We start from the raw sequence: 22,761 nt of genomic DNA on the forward strand, positions 1-22,761 counted from the left end.
GGTTCCTAGACTCCCCTCCTCCCGGGCCCACAGCCTGGGGACAGGGACAGGCGGTGGGTCACGGTGGGAGATGGCTGGAGGTCCGGGGTGACACAGCCTGGAGGACACTGATTTCCCTGTTCAGACGGGCCTGGGGCCCTCCAGGGCGCTCTGGGGGCAGGGCGTGCCGAGAAGGCGGGGTTGGCGGAGGGCATGAGTGTTCGTGGTCTCAGAGCACCTTGCCCACCGGTGGGTGGGTGCGGTCACAGGAGGATGCGGAATGACCCCCTATGGGAAGGGGGCCTGCAAGGGGCTCTGCCTCTGGCCATTGTCACCGTGGGAGTTGGCCATGGGGGCTCTGAAGGGTGTGGCCAACCGCAGTTCCCACCCCATCCCCTGGTTCCGGGCTTCTTGCTTGGGGACTGTGCCCCCCCCGGAAAAGCCCCTGTGCGGCGCGGCCCAGCCACGGAGGGACCCCGAGGGGCGCCCTGCCGCGCACGTGTGCCCCGCCCCACCTGTCAGGCTCCGCGACCAAAGGATGTGGTTCGACTTAAATTAAGTTTTTCCCTTGAGGATGTTTTCATTTTATTTAAAACAATGTAGTTTTCTTCTAAGAACTTGGGCCAAGCTTGTCATTTCTTAAGCAAATTACAGCAAACTCACGAGCGTCCAATTTGTATATGATGGAGCTGGTTTTCAGGCAGTAAGAACATTGTAGTTTGAACTATTTTTGTATAAATTCCTCTAAAATCTCACCGTGCGTGTCTGCCTTTCACACTTCAGTGGGGGGTGTCGTGTGTGTCAGGGTCTGAAGAGCAGTCGCCTCGGAATGCAGTTTGGGGGACCATCGGCCCACTTTGTTCTGGGACTCACTGTGTCTGTTGGATTTGCACTTGGGGGCGGCCCCTGGACCTGGCAGTGGTGTCAGGGAACATCTGCACTGAGTCCGTTTGTTCCTGTGGCGGGGGCGTCGCCTCCTGGGGCTGCCGCCCTTCCCTCCCTTCCCCTCCGTCAGGCGGGAGCTGTTGGCCGGGGACGTGTCCATCTGGCCGAGCTGGGAGAGAGGAACTAGGTGGGTTGTCCAGGTCGTGCCCAGGGGGATGCGCCAGTGGGGTCCAGCAGTGTGAGGCCTGGAGCTGGGAGGTGCTGAGCCGGGGCAGGTGTGTGTCCTGAGGAGGGGGCTGAGCAGGAGCAGTCAGGGAGGGCTGTTGGAGGAAGTGACCGCAATGAGGCCAGGGAGCAAATTCCAGGAGTGGCGGCTGTTTCTGGCTCTCGTCCTTTTGACTTGGGCTGCTTTGCTTTTTAACCAGTTGTTAATCAGTGCAAGGCTTTCTGCCATGTGCCCTCCTCTTTGCTTGCTCGGTCGAGCTGCCTTTACCGCGGTTTCTCCTGGTCAGAGGGCACACCTGGCCCTGTTCTCTCCCTGTGCGTCTGCCGTGGAGCTGGCCCCTGCTTGTCCGGCCATGGGGTCCCCATTGCTCCCTGCATCCCATCTTGGTTACCGTGCTCCTCCCACCCAGCTGGACTGAGCCCCCCTTCCTGCCCACAGAACGGACTGTGTCTGAAGTCAGAGCCAAGGCAGTGCATGACCCTGTGGGACAGTGGCCTCATTTCAGGCCACACTCGCCCTTTGTCTCTCTAGGCCCCATGTTGCCTTCTGCCGGCACAGGTGATGCCACTGTCCCTCCTACCACGGAGCCTTTGCACGTGCGGTTGCCTCTGCTGAAGCCACTCCCTGCCCAGCACTTTCATTCTCCTTCAGATCCTCTGCTCTCAGCGACGCCAGGAAGTCAGGCTCCCGGTTACGACACTTTGCTCAACACCCAGGAGTTTGGGTCCCTGCTCCCCAAGCTCATCTGTCCAATGCAGCATCTGCAGGTGATGGTTGTGGGGACTGAGGGAACAGCATGAGAGCCACACCGCGTCCAGGTGGGTGGCCCATGACCTTCCAGGCCTGGGTACCAAACCCTCCTGCCCCTGCGATATCTCCCATGACATGGGCATCTGGTGACATCTGCACCTGTGTCTTTGGCCACTGTTGTGCTTTTGTGTGTCTGAGTCGTTACTCTCTTGCTAACCGTCTCCCCACTAGATGGGGAGCTCTCCAGGCCACGGCCTGTCTGGGTGGTTCACTCTCGTCTCCACAATTCCTGGTGCACGGTGGGTGCTGCAGCCAGAGCCAGACCTTGCCCTGGCCTTTAGGGTCTTGGTGTAGCTCCCCCCACCCTGATTGCTTTGCGTGTCCAAGTCCTGCCTGAGTTACCCAGCGAAGGAACCACAGGTGGAACATAACGGCGCAAGAACGGGTTTACGCAAATCCTACACGCACGTGCACATCAAGTGTGGGCGTGTGTGCCCCGTGCAGTACACGTACAAGCACGCCTCTCCGCGGGGGCCGCCTCGCTTCTGTGCTGAGGCCCAGAAGCACAGACTTGAGTGCTGAGTGTGCTGCCGTGTGTGTGTGTGTGTCGGAGGAGGGGGGAAGGGGGCAGAGAGTCAGTGGGAGAGATCAAGAGAGACACTGTGTTTGAGAGAGGCTGCATATCTGAGAGAATGGACGAGAGCGACCAGGAGATTGGGCGGGAGATGGTGAGAGGTGAAGCGGGGAGAGACACGCTGTGTAAGAGAGAGACGCAGCGGCTCCTAGAACCATGGCTAGAAGATCGATAGGCTATGGAGAGACAGAGTGAGCAGGAGAGAAAACGGGAGAGTCTGAACTCATCCAGTGAGGCCGACGTCACCTGGGTCTTCCCCCCCACCCCACCCCCCTCTGCAACAGGTGGGCAGCTCCAGAGCCAGGTGAGTTGGAAGCATTTGGCTGGGTTCATTTGACACACCTGATCCTCCCCACACCCCAGCTGGCTTTCATGACGTGCCGATCTCTTGGTTTTTCTCCTGCCTCATTGGAGGATCCTTCTCAGCTGCTTTTCTGGTTGCTTGTATCGTATACCGGGGATCATTCTCTTTGCATTTCTTTTCTTTTCTATCTATACTCATTTTCTTAGTGATACAATCTAGCTTCATTTTTCTAACTTTACCTACAGCTTCCAAATTTAAATTTCCAGCCCCAGTGCTAAAATATTGTGTAATACAGAATAGGTCCTCACTAAATATTTGTTGAATTAATGAATATATTTTTTAAAAACTCTAAAATCCTCATGAGGGACAAGTATAACAGAATTTAAATAAACGAAAAGACCATTGAATGGGAATTTTCAGTTGCCCAAACATGTTGTTTCCTCCTAAAAATAGCAGTCAGTTTAATGTAATACCAATGAAAATACCAATAAGATTATTTTTTATTGATACGTAATATTTTACACATTTATGGGGTACATGCGATATTTTGTTACATGCATAGAATGTGTAATCATTGAGTTAGGGTATTCGAAGTGTCCATCGTTTTGAGTATTTATCATTTCTATGCATTGGAAACAGTTCAAGTCTCTGCTCCTGGCTACTTTGAAATACACAGTGCACTGTTGTTAACCATAGTCACTCCGCTGCCAAGCAACAGAGCTTATACCTTTTATTAACAGTATGTTTGTACCCATTAGCCTACCTCTCTGAAAGCCTGCCACCCCTCGTCTCTCATATTAAATATCTATCATTATACTCTCTACCTTTATGAGATCCTTTTTAGCTCCCACATATGAGTGAAAACATGTGATATTTGTCTTTCTGCACCTGGCTTATTTCATTTAGAATAATGAAAGTTCCATCCATGTTGCTGTAAATGACATGATTTCATTCTTTTTTTTGTGGCTGAATCATAGTCAGCCCAGCAATCCCTCTCCGTGTTTTCTTTATCCATTTGTCTGTGGGTTGATGGTCACTGAGGTTGATTCCATATCTTTGCTATTGAGATTAGCGCTGCAATAAACACGCGAGTGCAGGTATCCCGTTGATATGCTGATTTTTCCTTTGCCTAAATACCAGTAGGGGGATTGCTGGAATATACCGTAGTTCCATTTTTAGTTTTTTGAGAAATCTCCATGCTGCTTTCCATAGTGGCTGTACTAATTTACATTCCCAAAAACAGCGTGTAAGAGTTTGTTTTTCTCCACATTCTCACCAGCATCTGTTATTTTTTTGTCTTTTTTATAATAGCCATTCTTTTTTTTTTTTAAATATTTAAAAAGCGTGTCATCCCTGCACAGGGGCCATGCTAATCTTCTCTGTATCATTCCAATTTTAGTATATGTGCTGCCGAAGCGAGCACTAATAGCCATTCTAACTGGGGTAAGATGATACCTCATTGTGGTTTTGATTTGCATTTCTCTGATGATTAGTGATGTTGAGCATTTTTTTCATATATGTGTTGGCCATTTGTATGTCTTCTTTTGAGAAATGTTTGTTCATGTCCTTTGCCCACTTTTTAATGGGATTTTCTTTTAGTGTTGAGTAGTTTGAGATCCTCCAAGATGTTTTTGAAGAGAAAATTTACTTCATCCTTATAAAATTAATCTTCCATTCATCATGCAATCCAGCAATCCCTCTTTAAGGTATTCACCCAAGAGAAATGAAAATTTGTGTTCACAGAAAAACCTGCTCATCAGTGTTTAATTGCAGTTAATTCAGATTTTATTGAAAGTGGAAACAACTCAAGTGTTCAACTGGTGAATGGATACATGAAGTGTGTTACACCCATACGATTGAACATTGCCCGGCAATAAAAAGGAACAAACTATTGACACATGGAACAACATGGAGGAATCTCATATGTATTACGATGAGTGAACGAAACCACACTAAAAATGCTACTGTCATATGCTTCATTTATATGACATTTATATTGTATTTGTTATATTTCAGATATAGAGTATTAGGGACAATAAGCCCTATGAAATATTAAAACACACATGTGTGGGCCTGTACCAATAAATAGACTGTCAACAGAAAGCCAGAAATATATATAAATTATCAAAATTTTGTGATAAAGGTAATTTGTAAATCAGTGAGGCAATTTGGGTTATTTCATAAATGCTTTTGAATCAACTGATTAAACGTCTGAGGAAATAGTTGGATCTATCTCTCACAGCTTTCTTCAGAATTAAACTCAGATATCTGAAAGATTTATATATTTAAGGACCAAAATGTCCCATAAAGTTCTTACAAAATATGCAAGATATTTAAAATAAGCTCAGAGTTAAAAAGACCTCTCCAAAGATGAAAAAACCAAATTGATAAATCTGACTGCATAAACAATAAAATATTACTGCCTGGCAGACTGTACCACAGAGAAGTTCAAAATGCTAGGAGAAAATATTGGTGAAAATATTTGCAAGTCATTATAATTGGCTCAATTTCCTAGTATATGAGGAGTCTGTACACAGTTCCTATAAATGATAAGGAAAAGACCAACATATCAGTAGAAAAAGGAGCAAATGTTTCTAGCAGAAAGTTCACAGAGAACAAAATAAAGTGGCTTTTTAAACATACATTGGCATTCCAGGTTTTGTGTCAGGTTCATGAATGACTACTACATTATCAATAATTGGTCAATAAAGAAGTCTATCAGAGTATATCATGAATAGAGATTAATCCAATAAGTATCTGCTCCCTTAAGATAGTTATACAGAGACACCTTTTTGTCTCATTTATTGGACTGACAAAGGCAATACGTCTGATAAGCAATGTGTCTGCCCGTACATGGAGAAACCAGTGCTCACACACTCTGCCGCTGGTACCGTAAGTTCCTTCGGGACATCACTCAGATGCCAGGCTATTAGCTGCTCTGGCCATTTTATCTAAATTGTAACTCTTCTCCCCTCCTTCTGCCTCCCACTTGCCTATCTCCTTTCCCCACTTTTTCTTCTAACATGCTGTATACTGAGCTATATCATGTTTGTTATTTCTCTGGCACTACCAAGTGTAAACTAGATAAGGGAAAGGAATTTTAGTTATTAAAGAAATATCCTCTATTTATAAATCATCAATAAATACACGTATATATCGCCTCCCCCAAACATCCATTGGTACTCTTCAAATCCCAGTTCCATTGTGTTCTTTGCCTACTCCAGTCCACTGTCATAGTTATTGTGAGAAATAATATAGTACTTTCCCCAAGTTCATAGTCCATGGAGGATAAAAAGACAACAAAACAAAACAAAAAGATTACTGTTTCTAGCCAAGATGGAGTAACAGGGACTGGACTTAGTCCTCCCACTTGAAACAGCAAAAACTGGACAAAATATACAAAATAATCATGTTCAGAAATTGGGCATCAGGTAGCACAGGGAGATCTCTGGGAGAGGGAAACAGAGAAGGTGAACCACGTAATTGCCACAGGTTGCCCTGCGAGAATTTCCAGGTTGCAGTGCAGGAAGGGGGATTCCAAGGGGAAACCAGCAGTCTCTGAGTTCATGAGACAGAGTTGAGAGCCTAAAGTGGCCAAGGTGGGTAAGTTTGCAGGGCAGGATACTGGAGAGGAGAGAGCTCCGCAGAGAGAACTCCATGGTTTTGCAGAAAGTGCCTGTCAAGTCTTCCCTGAATGCTGCTCAGTGTATGCAAGTGAGAAAATGGTCCAAGACTGGGGAGAAGCATACCCAAGTTATTCATGGGGAGTCAAGTAGTTTACTCAGACAGGTATTATCTTAGTAGAGCTATAAAATTCACCTTAGCATATGGCCACTTTTGTGCCACCTAAGAAAACTTTTAAAAATCTTCAAATGGATCCAACTATGTCCAGATAACTGAATAAGAGAACAAAACTCAAGAATATTTATAGAAATAAAGAACTAACCAGCACCTAAAAAATTAAATTTCACAATATTTTGCATATAAAAAATAATTACCCGGCATGCAAAGAAGAAGAAAAGTATGACCTGTTATCAGAAGAATCAATCAATATAAACAGACTGAAAAATGGCACATATGATAGAATTGGTAGACAAAAACATTAAAACAGTTATTAAAATTATATTAAATGTTCAAGAAAGGAGAAGAACACTTGATAAAACATATATATTTAAAAATCAAACTTGTATAGATAAAAACTGTATTCCAATGGATGGAATTAACAGCAGATTAAACACTGCAGAAGAAAATATTAATGAGTTGGGAAAAGACAGCAATAGAAATGATCCAAAATGAAAAACAGAAAAAAATTGAAAACTAATAAAAAGATCAATGAGCTGGGGGAAAAACCTGTGGGAGGGCTAAACATAATTAACTGGAATCTCTTAGGGAATAAGGGCCAAAATTTTTCCAGATTTGATAAAAACTGTAAACCTACCCATCCACAAAACCCAATTAACTTTAAGCTTAAGAAACATGAAAAGAACTATATAATAGTTCCACTTATCCACCATTTCACTTTCCATAGTTTCAGTTACCTGAAAATTTTTGGTGGTCAATCACGGTCCAAAAATATTAAATAAAAAATTGAAGACATAAACAATCCATAAGTTTTGAATTGTGCACTATTCTGATGGCATGATAAAATCTAGTGACATCCCGGTCTCTCCCAACCAGAATGTAATTCATCCCGTTGTCCAGCATATCCACACTGTATATGCTACTCTCCCATTAGCCACTTAGTAGCCCTCTTGGTTACCAAACTGCCATGGTATAACAATGCTTGTGTTCAAGTAACCGTTATTTTACTTAATAATGGTCGCAAAGTGCAAGAGTAGTGATGCTGGCAATTTGGATATGCCAAAGAGAAGCCGTAAAGCGCTTTCTTTAAGTGAAAAAAGAACGTTCTCGACTTCATAAGAAAAAATATCCTATGCTGAGGTTGGTAAGATTTATGGTAAGAATAAAACTTTGAAGGAGGAAAAAAAATCATGCTGGTTTTGCTGCCATAGTTCAGACTGAAAAATTATGTCCACAGCGAATGCTAAGTGCTTAGTTAAGATAGAAAAGGCATTAAATATATGAGTGGAAGACATGAACAGAAAACGTGTTCTGATTGACAGCAATGTGTTGTGCCAGAAAGCATTGAGCCTATAAGAAGACTTCAGCAGTGAATTCCCTGCAACAAGTGACATCAAGCCATCTATTGAAAGTAAGGACTGGTTACACAGGTTAAGGAATACAGAAGGTCAATAGTAGCACAATGCTAAGTCGCGATGCCTACACCTTAACTTCCTTCATCTCATCATGCAGGCGTTGTATCAGCTCACATCATCACAAGAAGAAGAGTGAGTACAGTACGGTAAGTTATTGAGAGAGAGAGAGACCACATTCACATAACTTATTACAGTGTATTGTTATGATTGTTCTATTATTATTCTTACTGTGCATAATTCAAAAATTAGACTTTATCATAGGCATGTATGTATAGGAAAAAAATAGTATCCTCTGGGATTCTTGGAACATATCCCCTATGGATAAAGAAGGGTTACTACATTGGTCTGCTTGATAGTGTTCCCATTAGTGTCTTAGGATTGGACTGACATGGTTTCGTGTCTTTTGCGTTTGCAGCTTTGGGGAGCATCTGAAATAATGTGCTCCTAAACCTTTCTGTGATCGAGGAATCTCGGTGTGTCCTCGCTAAGAGGAGCCAGACAGGGTCAGATCATTGGAACTTTGGGTAACCCCTTCCCAGCGCCCCTTGCGGGACTTCTTGGACGGTGCGCCTGCGCCCCAGAGTCTGGAACTACATTACCCAGATGCCTTCGCGCAGAGCGCTGCGGCGCTGGGCCAATGAGGGCCGAGGAGAGGGACGCTTTGGTACCTTGCGGAGCACGTCCAGGCGGGATTTCCGGCGGTTTCCAGGCGGCTGTCGTTCTGGTGTCACTTGGGTCGGCCCACCTGATCAGATTGTGAGCTCTTGGTCAGGCCCAAGGTAAAGCGAGCGGGAAGGGGTGATGGGAAACGTTGCCCACAACGCACAGAGGCGGGTCTGTGGGTCGGGGGTGCGCGGCTGGGGCGCCGCCAGGGTTGACTCCGCGCGGGGGACGGGCTGGGATTGGGTTTGGCTCGGGCTCCCGGCTCCGTTGCGCCACAGGCTCTCATGCTGGCGGCCGCTCTGATGGACCCAGCGTAGGTTGGTTCTGCGTCCCCCAGGTCCTCACCTGTCCGCACCCGCACGTCCAAATCCCGAAGCCCCTCATGAAGGAAGGGCACCTTCCCCGGTCACCTCAGCCATGCCCCTTTGTTCAGGACATTGGTGCGTTCCTGGGCGGGGTCCCCATTTCTGACACCCAGCGTGATGAGGAGTGGAAGAGAGTTCTTGACGCAGAGACCAAGACGTGCAGCGGCGTGGAGGTGCGATTGAGGAGCAGCTGGGAAACCTGGAGTCTCCTATCTATGGAAAACATTGTGAGCCGATGAGCTATGTGTGGAATGGCAGTATTAACAGGAAAAAAAGCCAAACTCTGTAAAATAATTTTAAAGAGATTTACTCTGAGCCAAATTTGAGGACCATGACCCGGAGCCAAGCCCAAGAAACCTTGAACAAGTGGACTCGCTGTGGCTGGGTTACAGTTTGGTTTTATACATTTCAGGGAGACAGGGGTTGCCAATAAAGTGATAAATCAATACGTGGGAGGCATACATTGGTTTGGCCTGAAAAGGTGGGCAATCTCGAAGGGGGGGCTTACAGATTATAGGTGGGTTTAAAGATTCTTTGACTTGTAATTGGTTAAAGACATGAAGCTTTATCTAAAGGCTTGGAATGTTTTAACACAAGGAGCTGTTAATCTGAGACAAGCCGCTGGACATATATTTGTTGTGTAAATCTAGGACCTGCGGTTTGTCTTGCGTACCCTCAGGCCTGTTAATGGGTTACAAAGGATGTCCCCAAGAAGGGAGGGGGGCATGATGAGGCATGTCTGACCTCCCTTCTCCTGGCAGGCAATTTAGTTTTAGGATATTCCTTTGGCCGTGAGGGGATCCATTCAGTTAGCCAGTGTGGGGATGAGTCTTAAGATTTTATTTTAGTTCACAGCAGCCGCCTGAGTCGCTGTGATGTCATTCTGCGGGTGTTGGTAGCCATGGAGGGTTGTGGACAGAGAGAGTAAGATTTTAAAAAATTCCCAAAGACTCCTCGGAGAACAGACTGGGGGATGGGAAGGAAAGAGGGTTCATGAGAGTGGAGATGGGGAGACTTTGAGGGAGCTACTGCAACAGACTCCAGGAGAGCTGCTGCTGGACCAGAGTGGTGGCAATAGAATGGGGAGAAGCGATCCAATCACAGGTGGGGTTTTTAAGGATAGAAAACTAGCATCCTTGGCCTGCACAGCTGCTGCCCACCTCCCCATTTTTAACTTGTGAATTTATGAAACAACCACTTATTTCAACAGGTAAATTCACACCTAATGGATGCGGTGCATGCTCTCTGGGGGATGGACACGCTTGTAGCTCTGACTCGGGCAGTGCAAGGGCAATTTATGTAACCCCTGTAATACTCTGAAATAAAAAAAAAAAGAGAGATCAGTATTCCTCTAAATATGTACATATAGGTAGGCAATTAAACATTGGGATGTGTGAATTTAACAAGTTAACTTTACGCAAGCACTTAATATTTAGTTCACACCTTAATAAACCACAAGGTCATACATATTACATTCTTATAAATACTTACAAGATCAGTATACCACACATCTAAAGTTTGAAAAACTCATCGTATCATTTGTACTGAAAACATTGACAGCAGCCTTGATTCAGTGGCAGTAATAGCCCACAATTACCACTTGACATGTACTAATGCATTTGATACCGACAGCAGCCCTGTGAGCTTGGTACCATTCTTATGCCCATTTTACAGATGACATTGAGGCACAAGGAGGTTGAATCCTTGTTCAAGGTCACATAGCTGGTAAGAGGTAGCACTAAGAACTGAAGCCCAGAAATTAAAAAGTTGGCTGGAGGTCACCTCCAGCCCTTGGGACCCCACCATGGGTGCCCTTCACTCACAGTCTCATTCTTCCCACAGGTTTCCATGGCTTCAGAAGCACTTATGAGCCATGCACAGGTGAGTAGAGGGTGTCTCAGGTCCTTATCCTTCCCGTGTTCCACTCAGTTGGTCTCCAGGATGTGGCAGGACCCTATGCCTGCCACTCTACTAGCCTTTGGGTTGAGGTCTCTGGGGTCTCACCAGACTCAGGGTCATGAATCCAGGCCGGGATTATATGGAGTGGGCCCACTTTCTGGCCACCAGTGGGATGTCCTATAGAAGGCATTACAGGCCCAGGGATCAGCATGTGCAGAAGCTTAGAGCTGAGCCTGAGTTGTCAGGCAGCTGTTACAGGTCTCTGTTTTGTCTTGTGGGACCAGAGAGCAGGGATGCAGGAGTCAGGCCTGCAATGGCAGGTGGAGGAACTGTGCCTTTATTCTGAAGGTGTTAGGAGCCATGGAAGGTTTGGAGTAGAGTAGGGGACAGTCATCTGAATCAGGTCTTACAGACTGCCTCTGGCTGCAGAGTGGAGAACAGACATTAGGAGTGAGGGAAGAGGCTCCTGTAATAGTTTATATGAATGTCAGTGATGGCTGGTCCAGGAGGGTGGCTGTGGATATGGGAGAAAAATACAGTTTCTGGATTTGGTTTTAAAGTAGGTCCAATTAGACTTTCTGATGTGGAAGTTAAGAGAGAAGGAGAGGAGTCAGTGATAACTCCAAAATTTTTGGCCTTTGTAGCTGGAAGGAGATGCCAACTGAAATGGGGAAGTCGGTTGTAGGAGTAGTCTTCAGAGGGAATATCAGGAGTTAGAATTTGTTATTCTATGTTGAGTCTGAGATGTTCTAATAAAGGCCCCGAGTGGAGGCCTTGAGTGGACAGCTGGACACACAGGTCTGAGGGCTCAAGTCAGAGGCACCACAAATTGGTGGCCTGTATGTGGACGGGATTGTCTTTGTCCATTTTGTGTTGCTGTAACAGAATACTTGAAACTCGGTGATTTATAAAGAAAAGAAGTTTATTTAGCTCATAGTTCTGCCGGCTGGGAAGTTCAAGGGCATGGCACTGGCTTCTGGCAAGGGCCTTCCTGCTGCATCATAACACGGAAGGTCAAAGGGGAGAGGGAAATGTGCGAAGGGACCAAACACAAAGGGGGTTCTTACTTTATAACAACCTGCGCTCGTGGGAACAAATCCATTCCTGCCAGACTAGGCACGAGAGCAAGAACTCACTTTAGAGAGAAGGGCACCTGGCCGCTCCTGCAGGCAGAGCCCCCGTGATGCAAACACCTCCCGCCTCTCAACACTGCTGCGCTGGCAGTTAAACTTGAACAGGAGTTTTGGCGGGGACAAGCTACATCCAAACCACATCCGGGTGGAACTGTGAGTTGCATTTAGGAAAGGGAGTCTTCAGGTCGTGGTGACAGTGTTATTGGGGGCAGGGAAAAGGAGGGTCCGATTGGAGAACTGGGCTTCTCTCTCTTGGGCACCCGAATGGGGTTGATGTGTGTCACAAAGACAGTGACTGGTGGCTGTGGTGGGGAGGTGGCTTCCAAGGGGGACAGCCATGAGCTGGATGTGGAGGATAGCAACAGTGGGGGTGAGGTGACAGTGAGGCCAGAGCCTGCACTTATTCAGCCCTCTGGAGGCTCACCAGGCTTTTGTGGTGACTCTTGATGGGACCTGGAGAGCTGCATCAGGCTGGTGGATAAGCTCAGGAGCAAATGGGAAAGTCAGTGAAGGCCAGGGGACCAGTGGGGCTGGGCATTGAATGAGGCTTTGGTGGAAAGAGGATGGCTGACATGGGTGACAGGACAGTGTGTATAACCCAGCAACCCAGCAGTAGAAAAGGGCTTAAGGTATCTGACACCTGCACATGGTTCTGAGTGGCTAAGATTGAAGCAAGAAGCAGGACAAAGTGGAGAGGTCTTTAAAACAGGACTGGGGGCTGGGCGCGGTGGCTCACGCCTGGAACCCTAGCACTCTGGGAGGATAGCTTGGGGTCAGGAGTTCAAGACTAGCTTGATCAAGAGTGAGACCCCATCTCTACAAGAAAATAGAAAAATTACCAGACATGGTGGCACATGCCTGTAGTCCCAGCTACTTGGAAGGCTGAGGCAGGAGGATCGCTTGAGCCCAGGAGTTGGAGGTTGCAGTGAGCTATGATGACACCACTGCATTCTAACCTGGGCCACAGAGCAAGACTCTGTCTCAAAAAAACAAACAAAAAACAAACGCAATAACAAAAAACAGGACTGGGGCTCCCTGGCTTTGTGGGCTGTCAGAGGTCTAAGGCAGGATGGAGTCACGATGGCATTTCCCAAGCACTGTCTGGATGGCACATGCAGAGTGGAATGTGGAGATGTCAGATATCTGTGGCGTGGGCCGGGGGTTGGTGATGACAGAGGGGGTCAGAAATGTGAGGGAGGGATGGTCTACAGGCTGATGTGCTCAAGGGAGACAGTGTGAACTGATGGTGCCAGGGACTTGGTCCTAGGGGCTTAAGGGAGAAAGCTGAGCCCCTGTTGGCTTGTGTTGGGAGGCACTGGTCTGGGAGGCATGACCAAGGGATTTGCTGGCAGGAGAAGGGATAGGGCCCTTTGCGCCAGGCCCAGAGCTTAGATGGCGTTCATTTGCACACATGCCCGGGGTTGATGTGGGCCAATGTGGTGAGGAGTAGGACCATGAGGAGGGAGAGGGAAGCAGCAGCACTTGGCCCGATATCTCCTGTGAGGTGACCTGGGGAGGAAGAGGAGAGTAGGGGGGATATTTCGGGGGAAAGGGATAGACCACGGGTCCTGGGGAGAGAGGCTGCTCAGGGACGCAGCTTTCCCTGTCATGGTAGGGCAGCGTGACCTTTGAGGATGTGGCTGTGGACTTCTCATGGGAGGAGTGGAAGCTTCTTGATGAGACGCAGAGACTCCTGTACCGCGATGTCATGCTGGAGAACTTTGCACTTGTGGCCTCCCTGGGTAAGTCCCTCACGCTCACCCGGCATCCTGGCTGGGCTCTTCCTTCCCCTTTGTTCTAGGGGCTGCTCTTTCCTTACCACAGCCTGGCTGTGGACATTGCTCTTTCCCCAGCTTTTCTTGTGAAGGTGCTACGGGTGCTCGGGCTGGGCTGAGTACATTCTCTCCCCAGGCAGCCCCACCACCTGGTACCCTGAAGCCTGGCAGGGGAGAGTAAGGGGACCAGGCGTCTTGCAGTGAACCCAGTGAATCCCACCAGGCTTGGCCTCACCCTGGCAGAGTGACCGTCCAGAATCATTGTTGCTCTCCCTGCAGCTGGCATTTCCTTGGGCCTCACAGTGCCAGGAATTGCAGGCGCCACGTGGTTACTACTTGCAGGGACCACTGGGCTGTTCCTGTAAGACATTCTCTGAGGCTTTTTTTGTTATACTAGTTTTCTGTCCTGAGGTCTGTCACGGGGTGGGTTCCTCTGTGCACCTGCTGTCTATTTACCTGCCTTGCCTTTCCCTTAGGACTTGTGTCTTCCCAAATTCAGGTAGACATGACCCCAGCTATGGCAAGAGGACACCAGAGGGGTACTGGCTCTGGTAGGCGGGAAGTGAGGGATGGCTCGAAGTAAGGGCCGAATTCTCATGATGCCAGGAACCTTCCCAGTGCCCATGATTGTTTGCGTACCAAGGACAGGGCCCTTAACTCATTTCTGTATTTCAGCCTCACATTTGACATTTTGCCCGCTTGTCATTCCTACTCTGACGTCCAGCCAGGACTGGCCCCCGCCTCTCTGGCATTCAGGTCTCACCCGTTCCTCTCTGCAGTGTTCTCTGGCACTGAGCTACACATAAAGTGTTGTGAGATGTGCACGTACCTTAAATAGTCCTTGAACAGCTGCTCAGTTGTAGTTGGTTTTCCTGGGTCTGGACACACCTTTCTATTCAGTGCTCACGTGTCACCAGCAGACAAGCCCCAGCTGAAAGCCGTTTGCAGAGAAGTGAGTTGGAGATGCAGCCTCTCCTTCCTGTGCTCTGTCCCATCACTGTATGCTTGCCCCACAGGGGACTTCCCCATGGTATGATGTTGCCAGGCTCAGTACAGCAGAGTCTCTCACCCGAACTTCAGCCCCCTTTTCATCCCAAGAGTTTCGTGTACTCATTCCTGGATCTGTAAGATACACGCTGTGTTGGGGCTGCCCCTCCTACCAAAGTGTACATGTACTTCAACAACGTTTCTCTGCTTCCAGGTTGTTGGTTTCGAATGGAGAATGAGGAGGCACCTTCTCAAGGAGTGTCACAGGTCAGGGCTCCCAAGGCAGGTCTGGCCACCCCAAAAGCCTACCCTTGTGGGATTTGTAGCCCAGTCATGAAAGATGTTTTGCTCCTGGCTGAGCATCAGGGAATACACCCCAGGCACAAATCACACACGTATGGAACACACGGAAGACGATTCTGGCTTAGCACAAACATCCTCCAGCATCAGAAGCAGCACACTGGAGAGAACTACTTCACACGGGATGAGGATAGGGCTTTGTTTGGTAAGAACTGCAGGGTCCACGTGTCAGAGAATCCCTTCACATGTGGCAACAGTGGGAAGGACCTCCTGCCCGGCTCAGCCCTTCTCCAGCAACAGACCATTCACAGCAAGGAGAACTCACCCAGAAGTACTCAGTGCAGAGAGGCCTTTCACGTTGCAGAAGGGTGTTACACGTGCAGTGAATGTGGGAAAGCCTACAGACACAAAAGTAGGTTTCACGAGCACCAGCGAGTCCATAGTGGAGAAAGACCTTATGAGTGCCACGAATGTGGAAAATTCTTTAGCCGTAAATCTAACCTTGTTGTACACCAGAGAGTTCACATGGGTATAACGCCTCATGTGTGCAGTGAATGTGGAAAAGCCTACAGCAAAAGCACCCACCTTGTTCGGCATAAAAAGCTTCACACTGGAGAAAGGCCTTACGAGTGCAGCAAATGTGGGAAAGCCTACAGCAGCAAACACATACTCGTTCAGCACCAGAGAGTCCATACTGGAGAAAGACCTTATGAGTGCAGAGAATGTGGAAAATCGTTCAGTCATAACTCTAGCCTGGTTGTACACCAGAGGGTTCACAGTGGAGCAAGGCCTTACGAATGCAGCGAATGTGGGAAATTCTTCAACCATTACTCCAACCTTACTATACACCGTAGAGTTCACGTCTCGGCAAGGCCTTACGAATGCAGCGAATGTGGGAAAGCCTTCAGCTATAAACACAGACTGGTCCACCACCAGAGAATTCACACTGGAGAAAGGCTTCACGAGTGTACTGAATGTGGTAAAGCATTCAGCCAGAAATGCAGACTGGTTCAGCACAAGAAAAGCCACACTAGAGACAGGCCTTATGAATGCAGTGAATGTGGGAAAACCTTTAGACAAAGCTCTGGCCTTATTGAACACCAGAGAATTCACACTGGGGCAAAGCCTTACAAGTGCAGCGAATGTGGGAAATTCTTTAGCCGCAGAATCACACTTGTCCGGCATCAGAGAATCCACACTGGAGAAAGGCCTTATAACTGCACTGAATGTGGGAAGTTCTTTAGCCAAAGCTCTGGCCTTATTGCACATAAGAGAGTTCACACTGGTGAAAGGCCGTATGAATGCACTCAATGTGGGAAATCTTTTAGCCAAAGATCCAGCCTCATTTTACACCAGAGAGTCCACACTGGTGAAAGGCCTTATGCGTGCAGTGAATGTGGGAAAGCCTTCAGCCTTAAATCTACACTCGCTCAACACCAGAGAGTCCATACTGGAGAGAGGCCTTATGAGTGCAGCGAATGTGGGAAATTCTTTAGCCACAAATCCAGCCTCATTAAACATCGAAGAAATCATACTGGAGAAAAGCCTTCAGCCAATGGCCTTCTCCCATTTAGTACCAGAAAGTTCTCCCTGGAGAAAGGCCTTAGAATACAGGGAGTGTGTTATCTGCCTGGTCAACATAATGAGTGACACCAGAGAGGGGCTCTGAGAGTAGCCTTTGTGATGTAGCCATCAGGCAAAAGTTGAATGTCACATCTTGACATCCATACTGGAGAGATTCCTTGTGAATGTCGGTAGGTGGGGAGCTTTGAGGAGCTGCATTGCACTTTCTTACCTGCCGAGGGCCCTTCCCTGAGTTATATCACTGCCAGTACCTGTGGCAAAAGCCATTTCACCTTTGCCAGCCAGCAAGTGTGTATCGGGTTACCCAATGTGTCAGTGAAGGCAGACCTCTGTACTGTCTCCCTCTCCCTGGAGGAAATCATGAGTGGTCTGACGCCACTGAAGTCCACCATAATTACATTCACACACTGGCTGTGGTTAACAGTTGGGGGCAGCAAACTAGAGGATGTGTTCCTCATCTAAACGTGCTTCCAGAATTATTCTGGTCACTACAGCTGTGAGGGATGAGGGTATACAGATATGCTCAGGACTTCTAGATTTAGCCACTCCCGTGGACAAAGTCACTGGCAGAGCAAATGGTCTAAATGTTTTCTGGATTGCTGAGGCTATTTGGGCTGATTGCTTCAAGGCCATTTTTATAGAAGCAAGAAAATGGAGACAAGACAGAGATTATAGTCTAGGCATGAGGCTTCTATGACTCACAAAGAACCTTTATTGCTTGGTGGTCTTTGCTTCCATTGAAGCAGGGCTTTCCTTTTCAAAGGATGAGGATAGTTATGATGGATTCAGTATATGTTTGCCAAAATGACTAGCTTTTCAAGAGAAGCAGGAGATCCAGATTTTTATGTGGAACCATTTTTTAAAGCTCTGTATCTATATCTATTGGGGTATAACTGATGTGCAGTAAACTATGCATCTTTAAGATGTAAGATGTGATGTTTTATCTAGTACATTAATATATACCCATGAAACCATTACCATAATCATGATAGTGGACATCCCCAAAGTTCCTCTCCTTTAAAATCCCTCTTTCCCTACGTCTCTGGCTACCCATTCCCATTGATTTGCTGTCTTTCACTATAAACTCCTTTTCCTATATAAAATTGTATATAAATGGAATAATAAAAGGTTTACTCTTTTTTGCTTTTGTTTCATGCGGCATAATTATTTTGCTATTCCTCCACATTGCATGTATGAGTACTTCGTTGTTTTATTACAGACTAGTGTTCTCTTGTATGCACATTTCACAATTTGTTTTTCTGTCATCTGTTAAAGGACATTTGGATTGTTTCCAGTTTGGGGCTATAACAAATAAAGCTGCTATGAACATTCATATATTACTACCAGTCTTTCTCTTGGGTTAATACCTAGGAGCAAAAGACCCAGTGTCTCAGTTCTACATGGGGGATTTTATTATAACTTACGGCAGTGACTGATGACACAGGCCAGTGCCATGCAAAGGATTTATTACTTCTATTTCCCAAGAGAAGGGGCATACCATGCTGCACAGAGCCACATGGAGAGCACTGGTGTTGGTCAAGAGCCAGAAAGGAGCAAGGGAAAGGCATAGGCTACAGTCCTTATTGGGGTCTCCATGGGAAAGGCGAGACAGGGAAGAGCAAACACTTTATGATTAGCTGGTTTGAATAATCCTGGCAGGCTTTGGGCTATAGGGTTCCTCTCTGGTTACCTGGTACCTGATCCTGGGATGCCTTAGGGCAGGGAAAATACTGACTTGGTGTGTGAGAGTTAAATATAAAAAGGTAGCTGGGCTATAGGCTCAGGACTGCTTGGTTTGTGTATGAGACGTGATCGTGGTCAGACCCTTTGCTAACTCTATGAAAGGGCTAGCTCTGGGAGGGGAAGTCTCTCCTAGGCCAGCAAGTTTTTTAAGGTGTCATCATAAAATACAGAAAATAAAAAGCATAAGTTCACAGAGTCAAAGGATAAACAGATCTTTATCTTTTTACAAATTGACAAACTGTATTCCAAAGTGGTTATACCATTTTGTATCCCTCCAGCAGTGGGAATTTCAGTTATTCCACATCCTCACCTACACTTGGCATGGTTAGTCTTTTTAATTTCTACCATTCTCATTACGCGTGTAGTGGTTTTCTCTGTGATTTCATTTTGTACCTCCCTAATGACTACTGTTTAGAATTTTTAGTTGTACTGCTGCCATCGCTCTATTTTTTTGGTTAAGTATCAGTTCAAATCTTTTGCCCATTAAAAAATTTCTTCTTGTTGAATTTTGAGGGTTTTTAATAAAGTCCTTCATTAGAACTGTCATTTGCCAGTATGGTCTTCTAGCCTGCGGCTTTTTTCCAATCCTCTTAATAGAGTTTTTCCTACAGCAAAAATTTTTACTGTTGATAAATTTGAATGTATTATTTTTACATGTTTCTGGTGTGTATTTATGAAGTATTTGCCAAAACAAAAAACATTCTCTCTTGTGTTACTTAACGGAGGTTTCATACTTTTAGGTTTATAATCCATTTTGAGTTCTTTTGTATACTGTGACATTTGGGGTCAGAGCTTTGGGGTTTTTCTCTTTTGTTTTTTGTTTCACTATAGATGTCCCGTCGCTCCAACAGCACTGGTTGAAAGCACTCTCTTTGCTGAATTGCCTCTGCACCCTTTTTAAAAATCACTTGATCGTATATGTGTTGGTCTATTCCTGGACTTTCTTAATCTATATTTTTTTCTGATATCTTAAAATTATGTCTTAACATGATTTTATAGTATGTCTTGAAATCAGGTAGTGTAGTCCTTTAACTTTGTTCTTCTTTTTCAGAATTTTTTTGGCTGTTCTAAGTTCTTTGCATTTCTTTATGATTTTTAGAATTCACTTGGCATTCTCTAATAAAAGCATTGTGGGATTTTGATTGGGATTCCATTGGAAAAAAATATATAAATTTGAAGAGAATTGATATGTTAACCATATTGAGTGTTCCAATTCATAAATGTGGCAAATCTCTCCCTTTATTCAGATCTTCTTTAATTGTCCTCAGCAATCTTTTAGTCTTCAGTGTATATATCTTGCACATTTTAATTATCTCCACCTATATTATATGTTATATGCTCTTGTAAAAAGTATTCTTTTAAAATTTCAATTTCAAATTGATCTTTGCTAGTACATAGAACTACAATTTTTATAAAAATATTCATTTTCTACTCTGTAAACTTTATAAATTCATTTATTCTAGTTTTTTTGTTTTTTTTTTAGATTCCATGGGATTAGCATTCTCCATTGGCATTCATGTTGTCTATAAATAAATTCAGTTTTATTTCTTTGCTTTCAAACTGGCAATTATGAAATTTATTGGCATAAAATAATTCATATAATTCTCTGTTATCCTTTTAAATCTGTAGAATCTAGTGGTGTAACCCCATCTGTACCTAACTCTGGTAATTTTTGTTTTCTCTCATTTTTTTCTTGTCAGTCTGGTTAGAGATGAATCTGTTTTGTTGATCTTCTCCAAAAATCAGTTCTCAGTTTTATTGATTATTCTCTATTGTTATTCTGTTTTCCATTTCATTAACTTCTCTTTGATCTTTATTATTTCATTCTTGTTTTGGGTTTCAGTTGTCCTTTTTCTATTTTCTAAGGTTGCATTTGTCCTTGATTGAGACATTTCTTTTCTGATATAGGCATTTAATCTCTAAATTTAGCACCATCTACAATTTTTTTTTGTATGTTTTGCTGTCAAATAGTGTAAGATAGAGTTAACTTTCAAGTTGTCTAGAATAGCTCTAGTCTTACCTCTGGAGATTACTGGGTATCTGGCTTTAACCCTTGGTCAAGATAAATCAGTGGGATTTATGATGCGCTCTTTAAAATCTGAAATTCCCTTAGTAGCCGCAAGGGCTGATGTGTTTACTCATGGCTTTTGCTATGGTCTGAATGTTTATTTCCATACAAAATTCATATGTTGAAACCTCATCACCCGTGGGATAGTTTTAGGAGGTGTGGGGCCTTTTGGAGTTCATGAGGGCTCATGACAGGGGTGAGTGCCTTTATATTAATAAGAGGCCCCAGAGAACTGCCTTGCCCCTTCCACCATGTGAGAACACAGCTAGAGGGTGCCATCTAGGAACCAGAAAGCCGCCCTCACCAGACATTGAATTTGCTGGCACCTTGGTCTTGGATTTTCTAGCTTCCAGAACTGTCAGACATAAATTTCTGTTTTTATAAACTACCCAGTTCATGGTATTTTGTTATAGCAGTCTGAACAGACTAAGACAGCTTTCACTTGGTATAAATGGCTAGACAGCTGGTTGTGGTCATATAGCTGGAGAAACATAAAAGGCCCTTCTAGGAACTTTTGCTGTTAGTTCTTCCAGAGCTTTTGGAAACTGGGTTTTGATTCAAACTTGATGTTTTCTAATGAATTCAAACCTAAAACAACCAGGCAGAACAGCACATATATGCAAAAACATACTGTGTCAAAGTCTTTTAGACAAAAACTAGCCTTGTTTGAACCATAAGCTTTTAAAATACATTTTCTGTGTTGACAAAAGTTAAACAAAAAGTGAGATCTAAATTCCCACACAAATTTGCATCAGATGTATTTCCAAAGCAAAACTACAATTCCAACAGATATTTTTGGACTTCACTGCACATGCAAAGGAAATTTCCATATTTTAAAACCTATTTAACCGTGCAGTTAAGAAATTTCCACTTAACCTTCAATTGGAAGTGATTAATCTATAATATAATGATCTATTAAAAGGCAAATATCAAAATAAAAATCTAATGGACTTTTATAAAGGCCAGTCAAGTGATTAATATGCCCTATTTAAATCATATCCTCATGGAATAATGTCAGCATTATTGTCAGTGCCATCTGTGTAAAGACATTTTAAAATATGACATAGGTAAAATCTCAATACTGATAAGCATTAGCAAGTGAATATTTATAACCTATTTTAATATAAGAAACAGTAAATTTTATTTCCATTTAAATAAAATGTTAGCTCCCCAAAGAATTCCTTCCATCACATTGATAGACCTGTATTACAGAAACACCTTAATTATCATTGCATTTTGAATTTTTTCAGTTAAAGATTTATGGAAACTTTTTTCACTTGTTATATAAATATGAAGGTGTGATCAGGTGAAACATCAGGTACTAGGAGAATGGTGAAGGTTTGGAACAACATTGGAATGGCTGTGAGAACTAGTGCCGAGAAGATGTCTGGGAACTAGTTAGTAGTCTATTGGGATCATACTGGCAAGAGATAATAGTTTTTTTTGTTTTGTTTTTTTTTTGAGACAGAGTCTCACTGTGTTGCGCGGGCTAGAGTGCCGTGGCGTCATCCTAGCTCACAGCAACCTCAAACTCCTGGGCTCAAGCGATCCTCCTGCCTCAGCCTCCCGAGTAGAGATAATAGTTTTGACTAATGCATTGGTGATGCAGCTCATGAAAGTTTTGGAGGTGATAGATTCAGGAGAATTGTGTGATATACTCAGGGCTGGACTTGAGAATGACTGGATATTGAGTATGATGGAGACAGACATGTTGAGAGGTTGCCTAAGTAATTTTGACCTTCTCAACCTCTTGAATGACAGAGTCTTTCACTAAAACTAGGGTGTATGAAAAGGTAGGACAATCATGAGTTCTTTAATAGGCATATTGTGTTTGAGGTAACTTTGATGCATCCAAGTGAAGACCTGAGGAAGCTCCGTGAAATCTCTTTTCAAGGACAGAGTGACAAACAAAGATAACCAATAAAAAAGGAAGCAAAGCAAACCGAGTGAAGAATTTAAAAATAAATTTACAAAGGGATCCATAGAATATTCAGTTGTTGGTATCATCAGATACATATTATAAAGCAACTATGCCTACCATGTTAAAAAATCTTTGCTAAATTGAAATTTAAAAAAATCCCCTAGAGAGGGAATTATGAATGGGACATCAGAAAAATTATCCAGAATGCAACACAGAGTGAAAGATGGAAATTACAGATGATTTAAGACATCTGGAGGATAGAGCGTGGCAAGACTTGCCTTACAGCTAACTGGAGTTCACAAGGCAGAGAACGAATAGGGAAGAGGCAT

The 22,761-nt window shown here is 44.7% G+C and overlaps 2 protein-coding genes across 2 annotated transcripts in view; both read left to right on the forward strand.

Annotated features, from left to right (window-relative positions):
- WTIP (Wilms tumor 1 interacting protein) overlaps window positions 1-13,948 on the forward strand; it is a 41,572-nt gene extending 27,624 nt beyond the window's left edge. Inside the window, exons 9-13 of the mRNA XM_012651483.1 lie at window positions 2,759-2,778; window positions 9,091-9,195; window positions 10,865-10,903; window positions 13,670-13,796; window positions 13,908-13,948. Coding sequence (XP_012506937.1) covers window positions 2,759-2,778; window positions 9,091-9,195; window positions 10,865-10,903; window positions 13,670-13,796; window positions 13,908-13,948 — 332 coding nt within the window. The remainder of the gene's footprint in view (window positions 1-2,758; window positions 2,779-9,090; window positions 9,196-10,864; window positions 10,904-13,669; window positions 13,797-13,907) is intronic.
- A 1,167-nt stretch (window positions 13,949-15,115) lies between these two features.
- Window positions 15,116-16,766, forward strand: LOC105816152 (zinc finger protein 501-like). Its single transcript, XM_012651484.1, has 3 exons — window positions 15,116-15,635; window positions 15,720-15,887; window positions 16,221-16,766. Exons 1-3 carry the CDS (start codon window positions 15,150-15,152, stop codon window positions 16,764-16,766), a joined length of 1,200 nt encoding a protein of 399 aa, XP_012506938.1. The 5' UTR covers window positions 15,116-15,149.
- The last annotated feature ends 5,995 nt before the right edge of the window (window positions 16,767-22,761 follow it).

The sequence above is a fragment of the Propithecus coquereli genome, unplaced genomic scaffold (assembly GCF_000956105.1).
Source record: "Propithecus coquereli isolate 6110/MARCELLA unplaced genomic scaffold, Pcoq_1.0 Scaffold358, whole genome shotgun sequence".
NCBI classification, from domain to species: domain Eukaryota; kingdom Metazoa; phylum Chordata; class Mammalia; order Primates; family Indriidae; genus Propithecus; species Propithecus coquereli.